The 17,412-nt window shown below is 39.4% G+C and overlaps 3 protein-coding genes across 9 annotated transcripts in view; all 3 read right to left on the reverse strand.

The window, feature by feature from the left end:
* The window catches only part of crocc (ciliary rootlet coiled-coil, rootletin), a 29,692-nt gene extending 24,073 nt beyond the window's left edge, over positions 1-5,619 (reverse strand). For 2 of the 5 annotated variants that reach the window (XR_013284574.1, XM_077529216.1), the window contains exons 1-9: positions 3,980-4,217; positions 3,640-3,766; positions 3,415-3,560; positions 1,769-1,960; positions 1,087-1,170; positions 751-842; positions 511-676; positions 323-429; positions 1-218 (exon numbers count right to left, since the gene is read on the reverse strand). The exon at positions 1-218 is cut by the window's left edge and continues 10 nt beyond it. Coding sequence is in view for 3 of the 5 variants with exons in the window: in XM_077529216.1 (XP_077385342.1) it covers positions 1-218; positions 323-429; positions 511-676; positions 751-842; positions 1,087-1,170; positions 1,769-1,960; positions 3,415-3,560; positions 3,640-3,766; positions 3,980-4,048 (1,201 nt within the window). In the remaining 2 variants the exon portion in view is untranslated. Of the gene's footprint in view, positions 219-322; positions 430-510; positions 677-750; positions 843-1,086; positions 1,171-1,768; positions 1,961-3,414; positions 3,561-3,639; positions 3,767-3,979; positions 4,219-5,490 lie in introns of those variants that run through there. The other 3 variants (XR_013284575.1, XM_077529217.1, XM_077529218.1) reach the window with 3 other exon arrangements.
* Positions 5,620-6,613: 994 nt separating this feature from the next.
* Positions 6,614-11,472, reverse strand: necap2 (NECAP endocytosis associated 2). 2 transcript variants are annotated; one of them, XM_077530738.1, is made up of 8 exons: positions 11,272-11,472; positions 10,147-10,247; positions 9,592-9,696; positions 9,423-9,504; positions 8,947-9,055; positions 8,702-8,855; positions 8,308-8,380; positions 6,614-7,443 (listed from the first exon to the last, which is right to left on the reverse strand). In XM_077530738.1, exons 1-8 carry the CDS (start codon positions 11,364-11,366, stop codon positions 7,398-7,400), a joined length of 765 nt encoding a protein of 254 aa, XP_077386864.1. In that variant the 5' UTR covers positions 11,367-11,472; the 3' UTR covers positions 6,614-7,397. The 2 variants fall into 2 exon arrangements, with proteins under 2 accessions (XP_077386864.1, XP_077386863.1); XM_077530737.1 differs by having other exon boundaries at positions 8,308-8,392; positions 11,272-11,469.
* A 2,325-nt stretch (positions 11,473-13,797) lies between these two features.
* LOC144023536 (SUZ RNA-binding domain-containing-like) lies at positions 13,798-17,221 on the reverse strand. 2 transcript variants are annotated; one of them, XM_077529119.1, is made up of 5 exons: positions 16,515-17,221; positions 15,055-15,104; positions 14,942-14,963; positions 14,703-14,812; positions 13,798-14,620 (listed from the first exon to the last, which is right to left on the reverse strand). In XM_077529119.1, exons 1-5 carry the CDS (start codon positions 16,563-16,565, stop codon positions 14,512-14,514), a joined length of 342 nt encoding a protein of 113 aa, XP_077385245.1. In that variant the 5' UTR covers positions 16,566-17,221; the 3' UTR covers positions 13,798-14,511. The 2 variants fall into 2 exon arrangements, with proteins under 2 accessions (XP_077385245.1, XP_077385244.1); XM_077529118.1 differs by having other exon boundaries at positions 14,703-14,963; positions 16,515-17,167.
* Between the last annotated feature and the right edge of the window lie 191 nt (positions 17,222-17,412).

Genomic DNA, 17,412 nt, shown 5'->3' on the forward strand with positions numbered 1-17,412 from the left:
GCTCGCTTCTCTCTGCGTCCGTCCTGACCTGAAGATTCATCATCTCTGACACTCGTTCCCTCAGTTGCTGCTCCAGTTGGACCCTGAGATCCTTCTCGCGCTCCAGGGCCAACGCGGCTCCTCCATCTCTGGCGTTCAGTGTGGCAGACAGACCCGTGCAGGACACCTGAGCAGAATGCGATGCCTGAGCCAGCTCGTTACGCATGTCTGACAAGTCTCTGCGGGGTGGAGAGCGGGACGGACGCGGGGATGGGGGATAAGATTACGTCCATCATCGATCAATCAATATGTCAGTCACCCATCCATCCAGTCATCCACATACCTTTCAGTGGCACTCTTCAGTTCACAGATGTGCCTACGGAATCCGACCACTTGGCGCCACAGAGTCAGCAGGCGGCTGTGCTCGCTGCTAAAGTAACTATGGAAAGACTACGAGGAGAAACACAGAAGTTTAAAAAAAAAGTTTCTTATCGCAAAAGCAAACACACTTGGTAAGCATCCTTGCGGCACCTCTTCCTCTCTCCTCCAGTCGGATTCCTTCTGTTCAAGCTCTTCTCGGGCTTTCGTCCAATCGGCAGTGAGTCTGCGGATGTCCTGGCTGAGAGCCTCGTTGGCCATACTGGCCTGCTCCAGCTGCTCCCTCAGCATGGCGTTCACCGCAGACAGGCTGCTGCTCCTGAAAATAGAACGCATCGATAGTGGGTGGAAAATGCAAAGAACCTCTTAGGTGAGTTTTCCGTGAACACCAACCGCTGTTGTTCTTCTTCCAGACGGATTAAAGCATCCTCCAGGTTGCTGCTCGATTCATCTGGACAACGACCGTTCGATGTTTCACTGGCATCCTAATTGGGAAACATTATTTTGTTTACTTAGTTCAATACAATATGGTAAAATGTTCGATAAAAAAAAAAATCACGAAGAAAACACTGACTGTGGTATTCTTTCAACATGAAGCCCATTTAATTTCACTTAACCAAAACATACGGTTACTCACATACTCATAATAAAACTGTATAATGACAATAGCAAGAAAAACAATAAATAACACAGCAAAATAGAATTGTGAAATCATAAATAGCTGCTTACACTCAGCCTGGGTTTTTCAAACTCCGCCGACTTCTGTTGAAGACTCTGCTCCAGATCGCCACACCTCTTTTTGTATTGAAGCACCTAAAGTCACAGCACGTTAATCAGCAGCGCCTTCATAACTACATCACATCTTAATTAACCCCTTGGCGTTATTTGCCTATTTTCTGGCTTTTCTGTTTTTCATCAAAGAAAAAGCATTGGAGAAAAAATACTAGGGAGATGATATGAATTTGGTGATTGTTAAAACATGTAGCTCAAAATGGCACCATACTGAAGTTTCTAAGTTGCTGTAAATGGGAGATAGACATCTAAACTAAACTTGAGATTGTGGCATTATTGGACTCATAGACACCCATTATAATTTATAACTTTTGATGCACTGTACACTTGATGTGTTATAGTGCATTTCCCATGTTTACCCAATTTATCCCTTCAATAGGACCTCAACTAAAGGCAAAAACTAAAACAAAAAAAACTACAAAAAAAACTAAAAAACTATATATGTATACATAGGTCTGGTGCCACTGAACATTTTGAGTGGTTAAAATTGAAAAAGATATTAATAAATTACTTAGTTATCACACTTCAAAGGAAATGCCATTTTTTGGACTAAATCACAATAATTTAAACAAAATAAAATTTGACCTAAGGGGTTAAAGTGCAGTTGGATAATACAAACCTTAGCCTGCAACTTCTGCACGAGCTGCGCTTGCCTCTGCTGCCCCTCCTGGTACGCAGTGAGTTTTCTCTTGTAGGCCGCCTGCTCTTCATCCAGACGCCTGCGCAGGTCCACGTTCTGCTGGGCCAGGCTGCGAGACTCCGGGGAGTCATGGTCGCTGTCGCCTGAATCGAAACGTAGCGTCTGCTCCAGCTGTATGATGTGAGGACGAAATAAGAACGACGCTCATTTGCATTTTATTAGGCATAGCTGTCCAATCAAATAACATCCTATACACAAGCTATATCGATTAATATTTCATCAGTGGAATATGAGTTAAGCAGCTAAAACCAGCAGTTTTTATCTGCCGGTATATCAGGAGGCGGCCATTTTGCCACTTGCTGTCGAGTGAAAATGACATCACAGTTGCTTAGGTCTCATATAACAAGTTACTAACAACCAATCACAGCTCAGCTTCAAAAAAACAGGTGAGCTGTGATTGGTCACTGCCTGAGCCCTGAGCAACTGTGATGTCCTCTTCAGTCGACATCAAGTATCAAAATGGCCGCCCCCTGAGATGGATAAAAACGGCTGGATTTTGCCGCATAACTCGTATTCCACAAATGTAATATTAATCAGAATGTCATGTTTAGACTAGTAAGGTCAAAGCCAAAAAGAAGTAATTAAATATTACTAATAATTGAAGTTTGTGCCCCTTTCCCATACCTAAATGAGGCAACCAAAATAATAGACGCCCAATATTGCGATTGCATTTTAATATGCAATTATTTTTTCAAGGTCATCTTCCCATGTATTTTTTTTAACATAAGCAAAAAATAATAATAATAAGTATATCAAATGTATTATTCATAAATGTTTTTAATATGTAAGACAGTTTATCTACTTCAATTAGAGTTGTTAACTTACTAGAGACTTCGCCACAACTTCACAAAATGAAAAAAAATTCACGTGTGCCTTAAAGATAAATCCGTACGTCGTGAATCAGATTACAACAATAATGCAAACATATAATATATCTGACTCTTTATCACTTCAACTTTTCAAACATATGCACTGCACTTTTTAAGCACTGAATTTATCTAGACACTATGTAAATAAAATATACATACTGTACATTAACAATAAAGCCTACCAATCGGCTGGAAAAAAAAAGTTGTTTTTTTCACTGCAGCCTTTGAGATTGGAAAATTGCATTCTACTACGTTGTAATGTTGATGTGAATTTGATTATTTAATGACACCCACATTAAAAAACATAGTATTAAATATTTCACTTACAGTCATCATCTCAGTTGAATCTCATTTGATTCTACAAGTACAGATAAAATTGTGACCTGTGCATGCGTCATAACAGCGTTTGTTGGAATGGTCCCATTGGTGATGTTTAACTCCAAATTGGCTGCTGTGCCCCCTCCCACCAAGAGACCCTCATCGAAACGGCTTGAAGCCCCTGTTTACAGTCGCCCCTGGCAACAGATGCCATAGCAACAGTGCACTTCAGTTCATTCCAGGCACCATCACCTGGGAGACCACTAAATCTCAGACAAAGAAAGAGCAAAAAACCCACTGAACAATGACCTGCAGAGAATGTTATTTTCACATATGGCACTTTAGGAGTCACACATAAACATCCTCCGGGCGGCTTACCCTCTCGCTGATCGCACTGTACTTGATGGCTAGCTCGTCGCGGTCCGCTCTGCTGTGCGCCAGCAGGTCCTCCAGCTTGGCCAGCTCTCCCTGGAGGACCCGGTTCTCCTCCTGGAGGGACATGACTGACAACATGCCGCCAGTAGCTACAACGACAGAACAAGAGAGTTAAAAGCAACGAAAGTTCCCCCAATAAATTTAATATTTAGTTTTGAGACCACTCACAGTTCTCGTTGAGGTTCTTTGTGACTATCTCGCGAACTCTCGCCGGTAGACAGGTAGGGGGGGCATCCGGCGAGGGGCCCCGGACGGTCAGCTTCTTCTCCTCGGATAAAACACTCTCCTCCAGCCTCTGATGAGCAACGTGGACATTTGGACGTGAAACTGTGAGCTGCAGAGTCGACACTCAGAGAACATTGTGTAATGTAGCTCAGGGCAACGCAAAGCCAACACAGAAAAGTGATGATGACAGTGGAATGTGTATTTAGGCTGCAATGAAACGACAAATGCAATCAGATGCGCGTCTGAAGCCACGTTGGGCAGTTAATGTTCAGGTGGTGCTCACCTGTATTACGGACTCCAGTTTGTTGGGGTCGCTGACCTTGTTTTCAGATACACTCGTCGAAGCAGACATGTTAAAGCACCGACAAGAATGAACTCCAATAAATGTAAGGGGGAAAAAACAGATTTGAATCCGGTGTTTAAGCCGAGCCAATAGTGTCCGAGGCAGACGCGTAGTATGCGTCCTGCTTGCCTCTTCCACACAGATTGAGGGCAGCAGGATTAGCCGGTTTAAAGACACACAGCCCTCCACCTCCGCCCTCGCACTTCCCCTCTACCCCCACGCACGCACGGACGAGCCCACAGACCCACTACAAAGGGTTCAACCAAAGTGGAAATAACTTCATGTTAGGGTTTGCAGACCATCCTTTAGTGGAATAAGCTTTTGTTTTAAATATAATATTTTTATTGTTTTTTTTTACCTTTATTATGATATTGTTTCTGCTAAATAATCCATTCCTATTTTAAAATTGAAACCATAAAATAAATACTGAAACTTTTTTCTGTGAGATTATCAGTTATTAATTTATATTTCTAAAGTATTGAAGTATTTTTTTAAGATATTGTTTTTATAAATTGGCTAATAATGCATAGTCGTTTCATACACTACACATACTATGTGTACCATTATTCATCAATATCATTTCACTCAAGGTATAGTATGAATTAATGGTGGAATACTTGTGTCAATAAACCTGACTAAAATAAATAAATGAATGATTTAATGAATGAATGAATGAATGAAAAAATAAATAAATAAATAAATAAATAAGTGAGAATCTCTGCACCACTTTGTTAGGATTGTCATAGTGACCAACAGAGGATCATTGTGTCAATACCAGACACCCCCCTACTGAGCCCCCGCCTGGCCTGAAGACTTGCATTATATTTGACTTTCCCTGATTGCGAGGACATTTTCACACATTCCCGTGTAATGCAAAAGGTTCCAAAATAAGAGGACTCAACTGTCCAGAGAACAAAATGTCTGAAGAAAACAGTGTCATCGACAGTTGCAGTAAAAATATGTGGTAAAGGATGGATATTATGTGTACCTAATGAAGTGTCCCCGTGTTGAGTGACGTCATTGTGACCGGTCAAATCACTTTTCTTCGTCAAAACAGTGTTTGCTTCTATTTGCAGAAGCTTATCTTTCCACTTGTTTATATTGCATCGCATACATATTAAATTCACGAAATTTGCACTCCAGATGAAAGTTCTCGTTCATCATCACTTTGCATTGGACGTGCACTTCCCAAAAAATATGGCACAAAGGGGAACAAGAGCATTAACATTATGGTCAACGCATCCAGTAAGTACAAAAGAATCGGCGTGAGCTCGTTCAAATATTAAGCCACGTAGTATCCACCCAACTTCACTATAACTTCTTCTCTGTGGATGCTAGCGATGGACGTCTCTATTCACGAGAACTCAACTGAAAATGACAGCTAACAAAAGCAGCGTGGAAGCGCGCTCGCTAATGCGCATGTGCACCTCGCAGACATCACCGTCGCTCACCTTCTTGAGACAATTCAAACGTTGTTGTCCTTCATAATTTTTGGGGAGTGGACCGCAGCAAATCACATCCAGTCAGCGAACGTAACATCCGCGGCGGAATTGCAGCCACTCGCTGCCGCAATCGTCTGCTTCCGAAATGACCCCCACGCTTCGTTTTCCGGGGAGGGACTTCAGTTCCACAGTTCACACGCATTGAGTCATGAGACACTGAAAAGTATGCACAGTAAAAAGAAAGCGAGTGATGAACAAACAGCATGACACTAACAATCGAGGTAAAACACGATGGCATACCAAGTATTCGTTTAAATAACATTGCAAATTGAACCCTCACAAGTTTACAATCTAATTGTCAACACGTACAAACTTTATACATAGGGGCTCAATGAAACTTTTATGACAGTATAGCATGGAGCCTCGCTTTTCGCGTATAAAGCCCGAGTCGGACCGCGTATCGCGAAAATTCGCATATACAGTCTTCCCTCGCTATAACGCGGTTCACTTTTCGCGGTCTCGCTGTATCGCGGATTTTTTTTTAAGTGCAATTTTGCATTTTTTTTTTTTTACAGTAATATACCCATTTTATAAAATTTATTTAGGTTTGAACATTGTCAACGTTTGAACAAGAGAGAAATGTGAGAACATGTAAATGCCTCAATGAGAAAAGTGTATAAATTGTGCGGTCGGGGATTTTAGAGCCTTAAAACATTTATAAGAATTGTAAAACATAAAGCTAACTACTTCGTGGATTTCATTTATTGCAGGTATTTTTTGGAACCTAACCCCAGCGGAAAACGAGGGAACACTGTACTGTAATTTGATGCCCAATGCACTTTGGGGAATTGACTCTTGAAAAAAAAAAAATCGGCAATAAACCACCACTAAGCTTTTTTTTTTTTTTTCTTGGACGATGGCTTCCCTAAAAATTACTCTTTTTTTTTTTTTTTTTTTTTTTTTTTTTTAATCGATAAATACGGGAATCCACCGTATGCGTAAATGATACTGAACTGTACACAGTATTTGTAAAACATAACAGCAAATATTCTCTCAAGACGGTTAGGTAAAAAATAAATAACATTTTAGAATACACCTGTAAAACTAAATAATTTTATTAGAGAGAAAGACACAAAATGAAATATACTGTTTATTTACAAAGAGGTTTACATTTTATACATTTTTTTCTGAGAGGCACTTAAACACTCAGTGCAACTTTGAATAAGTTTGAGGACATCTCTTTTTTTGGTAAAAGGCACCTTAAAAGGAAAGAAAAATGTAGGGTAAACAAAAACAAAACTGAAAACAGGAAATTATATCTCAATGCTCTTTTGATTAACGTGAAAGGACACATCTAAAACAATTCCTCAAAATAGCAACTTAGCGACGAATGAGGTCAGATAAGTAATGCAGGAACTCTGAAAAACAATCCCAACAAATGAATATAAATTCTGCCAAAAACAAAAAACAAAAAAAACAAAAGGAAAACAGTTTTACTCTGCTAACCTGAAAAATAAAAAAGTACAACGAGATGAGTATCAGGGGGGAAAGACATATATTTTCATTCTGCACTGTTTATCAAGGGATTCTGTGATGGTCAAAAAAAAGAAAAAGAAAAGGTGTCGATTGATTTAAAGCAAAATCAACTAGCACAGATTTTGTCATTACCCAACAATTAAAAACACAGAGCGGGATCATCAACAAAGGGGAGTGAAAAAGGATGATTGTAAATACAAAAACATTTTGAATGTACATGTGAACATATTTCCTTTAGAGCAAGTTGGTACGTGACCCTCACATGGCGGGTGCATTGATTTACAAGTTTGCCCTGTTTTCCCACTTCTTTTTCTTCCCCACAGAATCTTCTTCCCTTCCATGGAATGTATGCAACTGGAGTGTGTGTGCATTTGTCCCACTCAGCTGAACTGCACCCAGCCTGATTTTGCAGCATCTTTACTGGAGCTGTTGTGGAGAAGCACACAGGAGGGTGATAGTGAAGAATCATGAACAAAACGAAAGAGGGAATGAATGGTATAAAGCAGCGGTGTCCAAACTTTTTCATTTGAGGGCCACATACAGAAAATCAGAAGGACGCAAGAAGCCACATAATGTTATGAAGAGAAATTGTGTTTAGTCCTAAAAATTGTACAAATTATTTATTTGTGCTTTTGCACATTTAGAAAAATGCTACAGTATATAAACCAATTTATTTGTAATATGGCAGTAGGGTTATTATAGTTTTGGAATTTTTCAATTTAGTTAGTTTAGTTCTCAGGATGGTTCTGTTAGTTTGTATTAATTTAGTTCTTTAAAAAATGCTTAGTTTTAGTTTAGTTTGTTAGTTTCAATATTAGTATTAGTTTTTTTTATTTTATTTTTTTGTTTTTTTTATGTGTATTAGTTGTGCGCAATATTAAAAAAAAACACCATGGGCGCAACGTCATCTGAAGGTGCTTTTCTATTGGCTGCTGCTAGATGACGTCACTTCTGTGTGACATACTTTCAAACGTCATTATTCCGGTTTATATCAAAATAAATCTACTAAAAATCACATTTAAATTCATCCCCAAAGGCTCATGCATTAAATTGTGTACAAAAAAAGTGTAAAACGTTACGCAAAGATTGTCACCACTCTAATCTCCGCCATTCAAATTGATAGGGTAGTTGGTAGCCTCATTTTTTTCCCTCACGCATGCGCAAACTTCATGCGCACTCGCTTATTAGATGAGTCGTGCTTATTTATTTATTTTTTTTCATGTTTTCCCAAAAACTTTTTTTTTTTAAATGCATTGGGCAATATTGCTATTAGACTGTAATAAAACTTACTTGGAACCTGCAGATGTGAAATCCCCCCACATGTCAGCGCTGGGTTGGGTTTCAGAGACAGGGGACCCAAAGTCTAAAAGAGGGACTGAAATAAGGACGGATCAAATACGAGTGTCGAAAATACAGTCAGCATCTGGTTAAGACATGCTGGAGCAAGGAAGTAGGCGAGGATGAGCTAATAGTTGCATCTACTTTCAGTCAATATTGCATGTATGATGACAATAAATCAATATGTTGACAAGACGCGTAAAGTAGTTGGAGAAATAGAAGATCCAGCAATTTCAATTTTGGTACCATGCACTCATAATACAACTACTTTATTCACAGTGTATATTTTTCAATAGCCCAACCCCTTCTTAGCCATCGTTAATCGTAGCAACAGAAATGTATTCACCAGTATTTGTTGTTTGTTGTGGTGCAGGCGTGACTGTGTGCTGGCTGCCAGGAGGTGGGATGACGCCGCCAGCCTTGACTCCCGGTGGAGGTGGGAGCAGACCTCCAGACGCGGGGCGCGGCTTAGCACCAGATGCATCCTTCTTCTTGATGTTCTGTCACAAGAGAGTTACCATTTTTTTCTGCAAACAGTTGAGCTTATGGTTGTCTATCCAGTTTAGTGTCATGCTTGAGGAACATATTCACCCCGATGCTGATCTTGATGGTTTGTCCCTCTTTGAAGCTTAAGTCGAGCTTCGGTGCGGCACTCTGGTTTGCTTCCATTTTGGCCAGCTCGCCTTCTTGCTTTACCCATCTTTAGAAATAACGGTATGTACTTGTATAAGTAGTTGATTGATTTACAATTAACTCTGATTACTGCCTTGTGAAGAATGTACAGTATGTTAAAATGTTAAAACGCGTGAAACATGAGGTCTTTGATTTAGTTATGTCAGCGGTGGTTTATTCAAGCAGATTAATTTGATTTCTAATTACTTCAATATAGGGATATTTGATTTGATTCATCCTCTAGTTCTAATGCTACAGATGTTAGCCTTTGTCTGTATCAGAGACAAGGCACCTTTGGCAATAATGTTGTGCAGCATAGCTAGCAATTCTAGCTACCTTGAAGTACAGAATCCATTCAATTTTAAAAAGTACAAAAGTAAGTGATGTTAACTTACTTAAAATGGTCTTGCAGAGCAACGTTGAAATCAAAGGAGTCTCCCCGATCAGCAAATCCCAGACCGATGAAAGCATGACGGCCTACGATGAAAACATTGATGTCAAACATTTTTGATGTGATGAACATATAACTGCTGGAAGAAATGTGTCTTGCCAAAAGTGTCTTACCATTTCCATCCTCTATCCGGATCACAAAGTACCTGCTGGAGTCTGTGACAGCTTCGACGACACTGCCGGGATACTGTTCAACTGGTGCTTGGGCAAAAAGCTCTCCTGCAAACACAAACAGGATACAGTAGTATCTCAAACTTCAAATAAAGCAAAGGTCAGACTAATTGGCAATTCAAGTACATATAGTCTTTTCGAAAAATATGGCTGTAAGCGTGTGTTATTAAAGGAAGAACAAGATTGTACTGTACATAAGAACATTACATGAGTAAAGTCGACTAATTGAAAGCAGCAGCCGAGTCTTGAGCACCAGTGAGCACTTGCACTGTAGTTATTAAGAATGTCAAATTGCTACTTGCTAGAAGTTAGTAAAGATTTTACAATGGTGACTGTTTGCCTCTTGATTCCATTTCCATTATTTTGATTAGGATATTGCTGCTGAAATCTGAACTGAACAGCCTTTAGGTACTATTGTGTCCAAAATTGTAGTGAAAAATAAAAGGTACTTGAAATTCAACCTCAGTGTCTGTCTGCGTGTGTGCCATTTTTGTTTACCTGTGTTTTTGTCCTCCAACTTGATGTAGGCCAACTTTCCTTTTGCGGTGATTTTCATTCTTCCACTCCATGCGGGTTCGTCCAGCTTCCAGTCAGCAGCACTGTAAAGAAAGAAGGTGGAAAAATGAACACTTTTTCCCACTCTTTTAGCTTCCTAAACAGGGCCAGTTCCTCCCAATGAATTGCTCAGTGGCAACACTCTGCAGATCATTCTGGGTTATCATGTGGCAGTTATATCTTTTTTTTTGTGTGTGTGGATACATTAACCCTTGTAGACTATTTGCCCTGTTGTGATGAAGGGACAATGTAGAAAGACTCAAACAAGAATTGGTGGCCATTAGGTCTCGCTTTCCACCCAGAGAACGACCTTCACAGACCACCTGAGTAGAACGAAAATACTTAAGCGTTTTTATCTGCAAAAACACCAGCTGCCATTTCATCCAGCAAGAGGAAGTGAAATCAAAGGTTCTCAAGAAGTCAGAACAGAACAGTTAATCCTGAACTTCGGTAACAAGCTGGATAAAACTAATCCTATAAAAGGGATATCATGACTGGAGCAAATGGCAGAGAGCGAAACAATGGGCACCTGTTGAAATGTTTTATTATTTAGCTTGTTGTTCTTTTTTCTTATTTTTCTTTTGACTTCACATTTTAATCCGTACAAAAATTAACTGACAGAAGGAAGTTGTTGGGTTTCAGTTTTCCATATGTTGGGAGAAAACCAGGGCAACTTTGAGTAAAAACTGTATGAGAAACGATTAAAAGTTTTGAGAGAGAAAAAATAACTATGTAGGTCTATGCTAAATCACAAGACAGAAAATCAGCATATACTCATAGCGAAAACAAAACATTAAGTTTGCCCAAAAATAATGACTTGTGGAAAAAATATAGTGCTGGAAAATACAACTTTACACAACTATCATGTAGGTTTGTGAATCAACCTCCTATTTAGGCTCATGGAGTTTAAATTAATTTATTAATTTATTTTAAAGACCGACGTTAATAAAAGGGAGGGGGAAAAAAAAGTCTTGATGCAAAGTGGGTGTCCGATAACGGGCGCAATAGCAACATTAAGCTAGCGACTTGACAGTTCCGGACATCTCTTGATTCAAACATTTTTCTTACCGGTATCCACGGTTGGAAGCCCGTGGCGGAATCCGATAGACATGGACCTCGGGTTTCACACACAGCATAGATTCATAACTGTTGTCTTCTGCCATTTCGTCAAGTGTTAGTTGGTAAAACTCCAACTTCCGACTTTCTCTGCACACCTCAGCCGCTCTTGGATGGAACGGACTACACGCAGAAAGAAGCTCGGCGCGCTTCATGCAGCGCCGCCACTGTTCAGGAGGATTAATACAAGTGCCGGTTTGTTCCTCACAGCTATACTACATAATTTGATTTATGAGGATTATTTTTATTTCAAAACCTGATTAAATGTCGTTTGACTACGATAACAATGCACCGGTTTTGTGTGCTAGTCACAGGGAAATACAATATTACAATACACCGTTTGTTAAAGGAAGCATCATTGCGTTGCATAGCCGAAATATCCTGGATGTTCAGAATTGTTTGACAACAAACGAGACAAGTTGTTCGCACATTGTATACTCAGAAGTACAAATCCTTGCATTAATTAATCCTTGCACTAATTTAACCCCCACCACTGCAAAAAAAGAAAAGAAAAAGAAACTATATATAGTTACTTAGATAAGTAAAGAGCATCATATATATATATATATATATATATGTATAGTTATTCAGTAGTTTTCATGTACTATACTGAGGACAAAGGAAAATTATTATAGTAAGTGTGAGTCAAAACAATCATGTGTTGGCCTAATAACAACCAAGACCTTGGATATGAGAACTTGAGGGCCTGGTGGATGGAACGCGGTATTTAATCTTGTAAACCTTGAAGTTGGAACATTAATATAAAAACACTTTCAAAAGAAAATACATGTACTTCTAGATGCACAAATGTAGTAAATATCATTCACAATACAAAATCATCTTTTAAATGTCCATTGTAGTACGTGTTGAGTCATACATTTGATGTTATATTGGATCGTATTACACTGTCTCTATTGAAGTGATGTGCACCTCATATTAATAAACTTCCACATAAGGAATGAATTCACATAGAATAAAAACAACACATTTTATTTTATAGTAGGTTTATTAAAGGGATTTTTTTTTTATCCATCAGTGTTTTCTATTTTCTAAATATGACATCAAGTAAGCCTCACACTTCTGCCGCTGTGATAGAAGAATAGAAGTGAAGTTCGTGAGATCAAACTGTCACACATTTACAACAGTTGCGGGTCGTATGAGCACTACTTTCAAATCGAAATTTTATTTTAATGATTGGCTTCCCCATTGTAAACCTGATCTTTTAGGAAACTATCAGGAGTATCCATGTTTATGCCTTATTCAAAGATGAATACATTTCCAAGTATAGTCCCAACCCAATGGCATTGCAGCGATGATAAAGTTCTGAGTTTTGAGAATGAATATGCTACCCTGAGTTTCCCCATAGCAATACAGCTTTAGTAGCATATGCTATGCTATGACCTTTCCCAGGTTTCAGTGACTGCTGCGTATCACTCAGAAACCTAGTAAAAACCATGCATACAGGAAGAGCTTTTCTATTCACAGGCGGTACAAAGAACAAATCAAATATCAAAATAGACACAAACTCGAGTCCATAACAGATATCTATTTGTCACTTGCACCTAATGACTTCTTAGCGAGGTAATAATCAGACTGAAAGGTGTAATATTTCTAATGTATATCAAGGGGGACTGAGAAAGTATACTGTACAAAAAATTTGACTTTTGTCCTGACAAAGTAAATATAGTTCTAACGTCCCAGCATTAAGTTGTTATCTTGATGTAGTATTTCTCGAATCAGTCTCATTTGTGTGAAACAGAAATATGACTGATTTAGACTGTTTAGAATATGAAACGTACCATTTCATCACTTCATTTAAAACATTGTCGACTTTTTGTAACCAACTGCTGTGTTTCTTGCCATTTGCTTAAAACTTATTCGACATTCACAAGTGCAATGAGCACCAGATGAATAAGCATGTTGGTCATTTAGGATTTAAGGCATAAATGGGTCAAACATTTTAAAACAATGTTGTACATGGCCAGCTGATTAGAACATTTTCATGATTTCCAAATTTTTGTTTGAGAGCTTGCGGACATCTGACAATGGCATAACTGTAAAATGTCACAACAAAATAACAAAAAATAAAATATAAAAGATACACTTGACTATAATCCTTAAGTTAATTCCTGTTATAATGTCACATGATAGTGGACACATCCTCCTTTCTTGTGTTGTCTAGGCAACAGAGTCCTTTGTTAATCATTAACTAGCAACCATGTGAACAATATGCTGCAATATTTGACATTGACCAATTGGCTGCAGATCAAGCATATGAAATGCACCTCAGTTTTGCAAATACTTTCAATTCATAAACAAGTGGACTGTTTCAAAAAGTCTATACAATTTGATGTGTAATTTTTAACTGAAAAAACTACTAGTCTAGTGTATATTGAATTTTTTGACCAAAAAAAAAAAAAAAAAATCCTCAAACAAAATCTGGATGCCATTTAAAAAAAAAAAAAAAAAAAAAAAAAAAAAAAAAAAAAAAAAAAAAAATTGAACATAAAGCACAATACTGACAAAGGGCCGAAAACAAAATAAGGAAGGAATACATTTGTTATTGCTTAAATAAGGGAACCACCAAATATTTTAACTGGGTGATGATTGGACAGTCTGTGAACTGTTCCTTTGGGCATCCCTCTGAATTAAAACACATAAACCGATGTGTGTGATGAATTAAGGGTGACACCAGGTTGACTTTATGTCCAGTGCCTAATACCAGTGTTACTTTACGCAAATACTCAACACCTGAACCCGTCACCGCCATGACCCGTTCAACTTCCGGGCCAGCTCATTCGTTTACGTCTTTCCAGGCGTTGTTCATTCGCCTGGAAGGGACCGACGCCTGCCATCCTGGCACTCGCCCGCGAACGCGTAAGAGTCAAAAGGGCACCTCATGGTTTAGCAAAGTATCACAGTGTTTAGGGACGTTAGGCAAAAGCCTCCTTATAGCGTAGAACAGACGAGGATGTGGCAAATCTCTGCCGGCCCCCTCCTATTGCGCCACGCAGGCAAAAGGCAAGGCGGATGGCAGAGACCATGCCGGTAATTTGGGTAGAGGAGAGGGTGGACGAGTTCATTGTTTATCTTCATTTTGCAAATGTTCACACACCACTCTGCTCTTGATACCGCACACCCTTTCACTGCTTTTGGGAACACGTTTGGCCTCAATAGCAAGAAGGCTCTGGTTTATCTGCCAAGTCGGAAGCCTGAGGTGCCATCGGGCCCGGTGGGCTGGCGGATGACATGATTGTTGGGACGAACTGGTTCTGGTGGCTGCGCATTCATACGAACTGGCCTAGAGAAATGAAGAGAACCAAGCAAGTAATTTTGACAAGAGCAAAAACGTCAGTTCTTGTTCTTTTTCTGGGAAGACTTACCTCTCTTGGCCTGGATTTTCCTGAGGTGTATCATCTGATGACGCACTACCCAGAATCCTCCGACGAGCCTCTGCATACTCCGCTTCCCGCTGTGCCAAAGACTTCATCTGCTGGGAAGGTCGAGACGAGGATGCAGGATTTCCCGCGGTACCGTTATTTGACGGACGTTTTAAAATTCTTATTTGTGGCGGCGGTGCTGCAGGAAGAGATTCATCTTGGATTACAATTGCAGTTCTCACAGGTGAACTTGAACTGGTCTTCCTGCACAGATAAGGTTTTCCAAAACAATATTAATATTCATTTTTTAATCAAATTTAAATAATTTCCATGACGGATTAGTTCCTGTGCTTACTTTGCCTGCTGGTTTATTTTCAGCTTCGCCTCAAGTCTTCTCTCTATTTCCTGAAGAGATAGAGTACATGCATTTTATTAAGAGATGTACTAGTAGATTTAAGAAATATTTTCAGACATCCGGACAGAAATGTGAAGCAAATTGACTCAAAATAAGTTAATCAGACATCCGGACAGAAATGTGAAGCAAATTGACTCAAAATAAGTTAACACCTCATTTGAATGTTTAACGTAATTTCTTACACAACGGGCACTAGAATTACAAGCACAACTGTTGAATTGAAGAGTCCACCAGATCATGCATGTATGACTACCAGACCCAAAACAATTGTGTTTGTTTGACAGTACTGTGCAAAATTCTTAGGGCCGCCATAAGCAATGAAGTACCATTTTCACAGTACAGTTTATAGATATGGTAAATGAGTAAATAATAGGACACATACTGTGAGCAGATTACACACCACATTTGAATCAAATTTCCACAAAACATTTGGGCAAGATAGTGCATGAGACTAGACAGAACAAAAAATATTGGTGAGGATCTGGACAAGCAAGCAACTTTTTTTCTTTTAAATACATTTGAGTCACGTTGGTGCCAATAAAACCAGGAAGTAGCCTACTAACTAACAGATCAAACAAACACAAAAACTTTTTTCCTCTTTTTACTGTTCTGCACTCTACGACTTCTCCTCATAGTAGTTACACATGTGGATTATTTATGGCATCGGTAATACAGTACATCTTCTGAAAGCATATTGAGTGCAAGGTTAAATTGTCAACATGGGTGGCAGAACGCCACAAAACTGTATGACACTTGCAATCTGTATTATGTTGACTCCTATTTGGTAAGATAATTTACTATTATGTTAAAATTGGCGGAGAGACTGATGTTCCCAGGACTCCTGAAGCAAGACAACACAACACAACTTTCACAGGAGGCATCCATCTTGGATTTCCGACTCGACGGGAACCACGGAAGTGACGTCAGTAGTCGCTTCCGCGGTAAATGAACCGGAGTCCCATGACAAATATGGTCAAATTCTTGCAAAACTACGAACTCGTATGAACGAATACAAGCGTAAGCTAGTTATCAATTACAAAGATTGTAACATTAACTGTCTAAAGTTGCTGCGACTAATTATAGCCACACGATCATGACGTTCCATTCCAGTGTACTGTAGCGCTTATTTCAACTAAGAGCGACTTTAAATAAATGGTTATTTATACGCAAAGACAATGGAACTGAAAAGTATATACCAAAGAAAATCATGAATATCCTGGAAAATGTCATTTCCTGTTGACCCAGGTAATCGCTAAACAGCTAGGCCTGTTGTGAAGTCACAGGCTGGTTCTTTTCACTGCGCGAATTCAACCAAAACCAAATAATGCATCTTAACACTGGAAGTTAATAAATCGATATAAATCTTGTAGAGAAAACGTTGCGCTGTCTGCGTTTCTTACCCCGCTGTCTGCCGCTTCTTCCCAGCTCTCTGCAACCTCGTCATCCTCCATTTTAACAGCCCACAACCGCCCAGCTTTGGCTCCACACCAGCTAACTATTACCCATTCGCGCAGAAGGAGCGTCTACTCGAAACCCGAACCTTGGTTCGGTGAGGGTTCTGACGATGTTATGAAGGGCGCGGACCTCAGAGGACTTTCCAACCTGTTCTTTTTATTCGGCCAGCGATCGCAATGCTCAACAGAAGTGAACCCTTCCTGGTTACGGTGGTGCCTCAGCTCACACGCCTGGCGTCACGTCCACTCCGCATTAGTGTTCTCCTGGGCACCTCTCACACTTAAATCTCTATAATGTGATTGCTAACAGACATTCCGCAGATTTAGCGCATTTAGTTGTTAAACTAGAAGCAGAAGTGATCGCGTGGACGAAAAACTATAACTTCGCGAACGCCATACTGGCGACTTCGTGTCATTTTATTCAATTCAAGATTCGTTTCATTCTCACTTCTCTATTTAAAATGACTTGCACAATCAAACACATAGCTCCACGTAAGAGGTTAATGAACAAGTTGTAAAGGTGATAATTATGCTAACAGGCACAGGTGAAAATACTACTCCAAATTAGTTTCACTTTTTTCTTTTTCTTTTCTTTTGTCGTGATAAGGGAATAACCCACGCCTTTGAACGCAGCATCTGAGTAATCGAAACTGTAGCCTGGAATGTCGTCCGTATGAATCAGTGTATCAGATTCGCCTGCATAGTACAGTCTTTTTATAAACCTGGGATGAATTACTGTACTGTACTCCAAATTAGGCCAATCTGCGGCAGATGACATTTATTTTGGTAAACGGCAAAGATTTAATTACGTTTCACTGTTGACAACAACAGCAACAACAATAAT

This window comes from Festucalex cinctus, chromosome 8 (assembly GCF_051991245.1).
Source record: "Festucalex cinctus isolate MCC-2025b chromosome 8, RoL_Fcin_1.0, whole genome shotgun sequence".
Taxonomy (NCBI): domain Eukaryota; kingdom Metazoa; phylum Chordata; class Actinopteri; order Syngnathiformes; family Syngnathidae; genus Festucalex; species Festucalex cinctus.

Bases quoted from the DNA above. Each gene is read 5' to 3' on its own strand.
- LOC144023536 (XM_077529118.1), bottom strand. From the start codon at position 16,565: ATGGAGGATGACGAGGTTGCAGAGAGCTGGGAAGAAGCGGCAGACAGC. The intron at 14,964-15,054 runs GTAAGCACAGGA...TTATCTGTGCAG, and splicing joins AAAATAAACCAGCAGGCAAA to GAAGACCAGTTCAAGTTCAC. The intron at 14,621-14,702 runs GTAAGTCTTCCC...TCATTTCTCTAG, and splicing joins GAAAATCCAGGCCAAGAGAG to GCCAGTTCGTATGAATGCGC.
- necap2 (XM_077530737.1), bottom strand. From the start codon at position 11,366: ATGGCAGAAGACAACAGTTATGAATCTATGCTGTGTGTGAAACCCGAG. The intron at 9,505-9,591 runs GTAAGACACTTT...TTTTCATCGTAG, and splicing joins CCGGATAGAGGATGGAAATG to GCCGTCATGCTTTCATCGGT. The intron at 8,856-8,946 runs GTGAATATGTTC...CTCTTGTGACAG, and splicing joins CCATCAAGATCAGCATCGGG to AACATCAAGAAGAAGGATGC.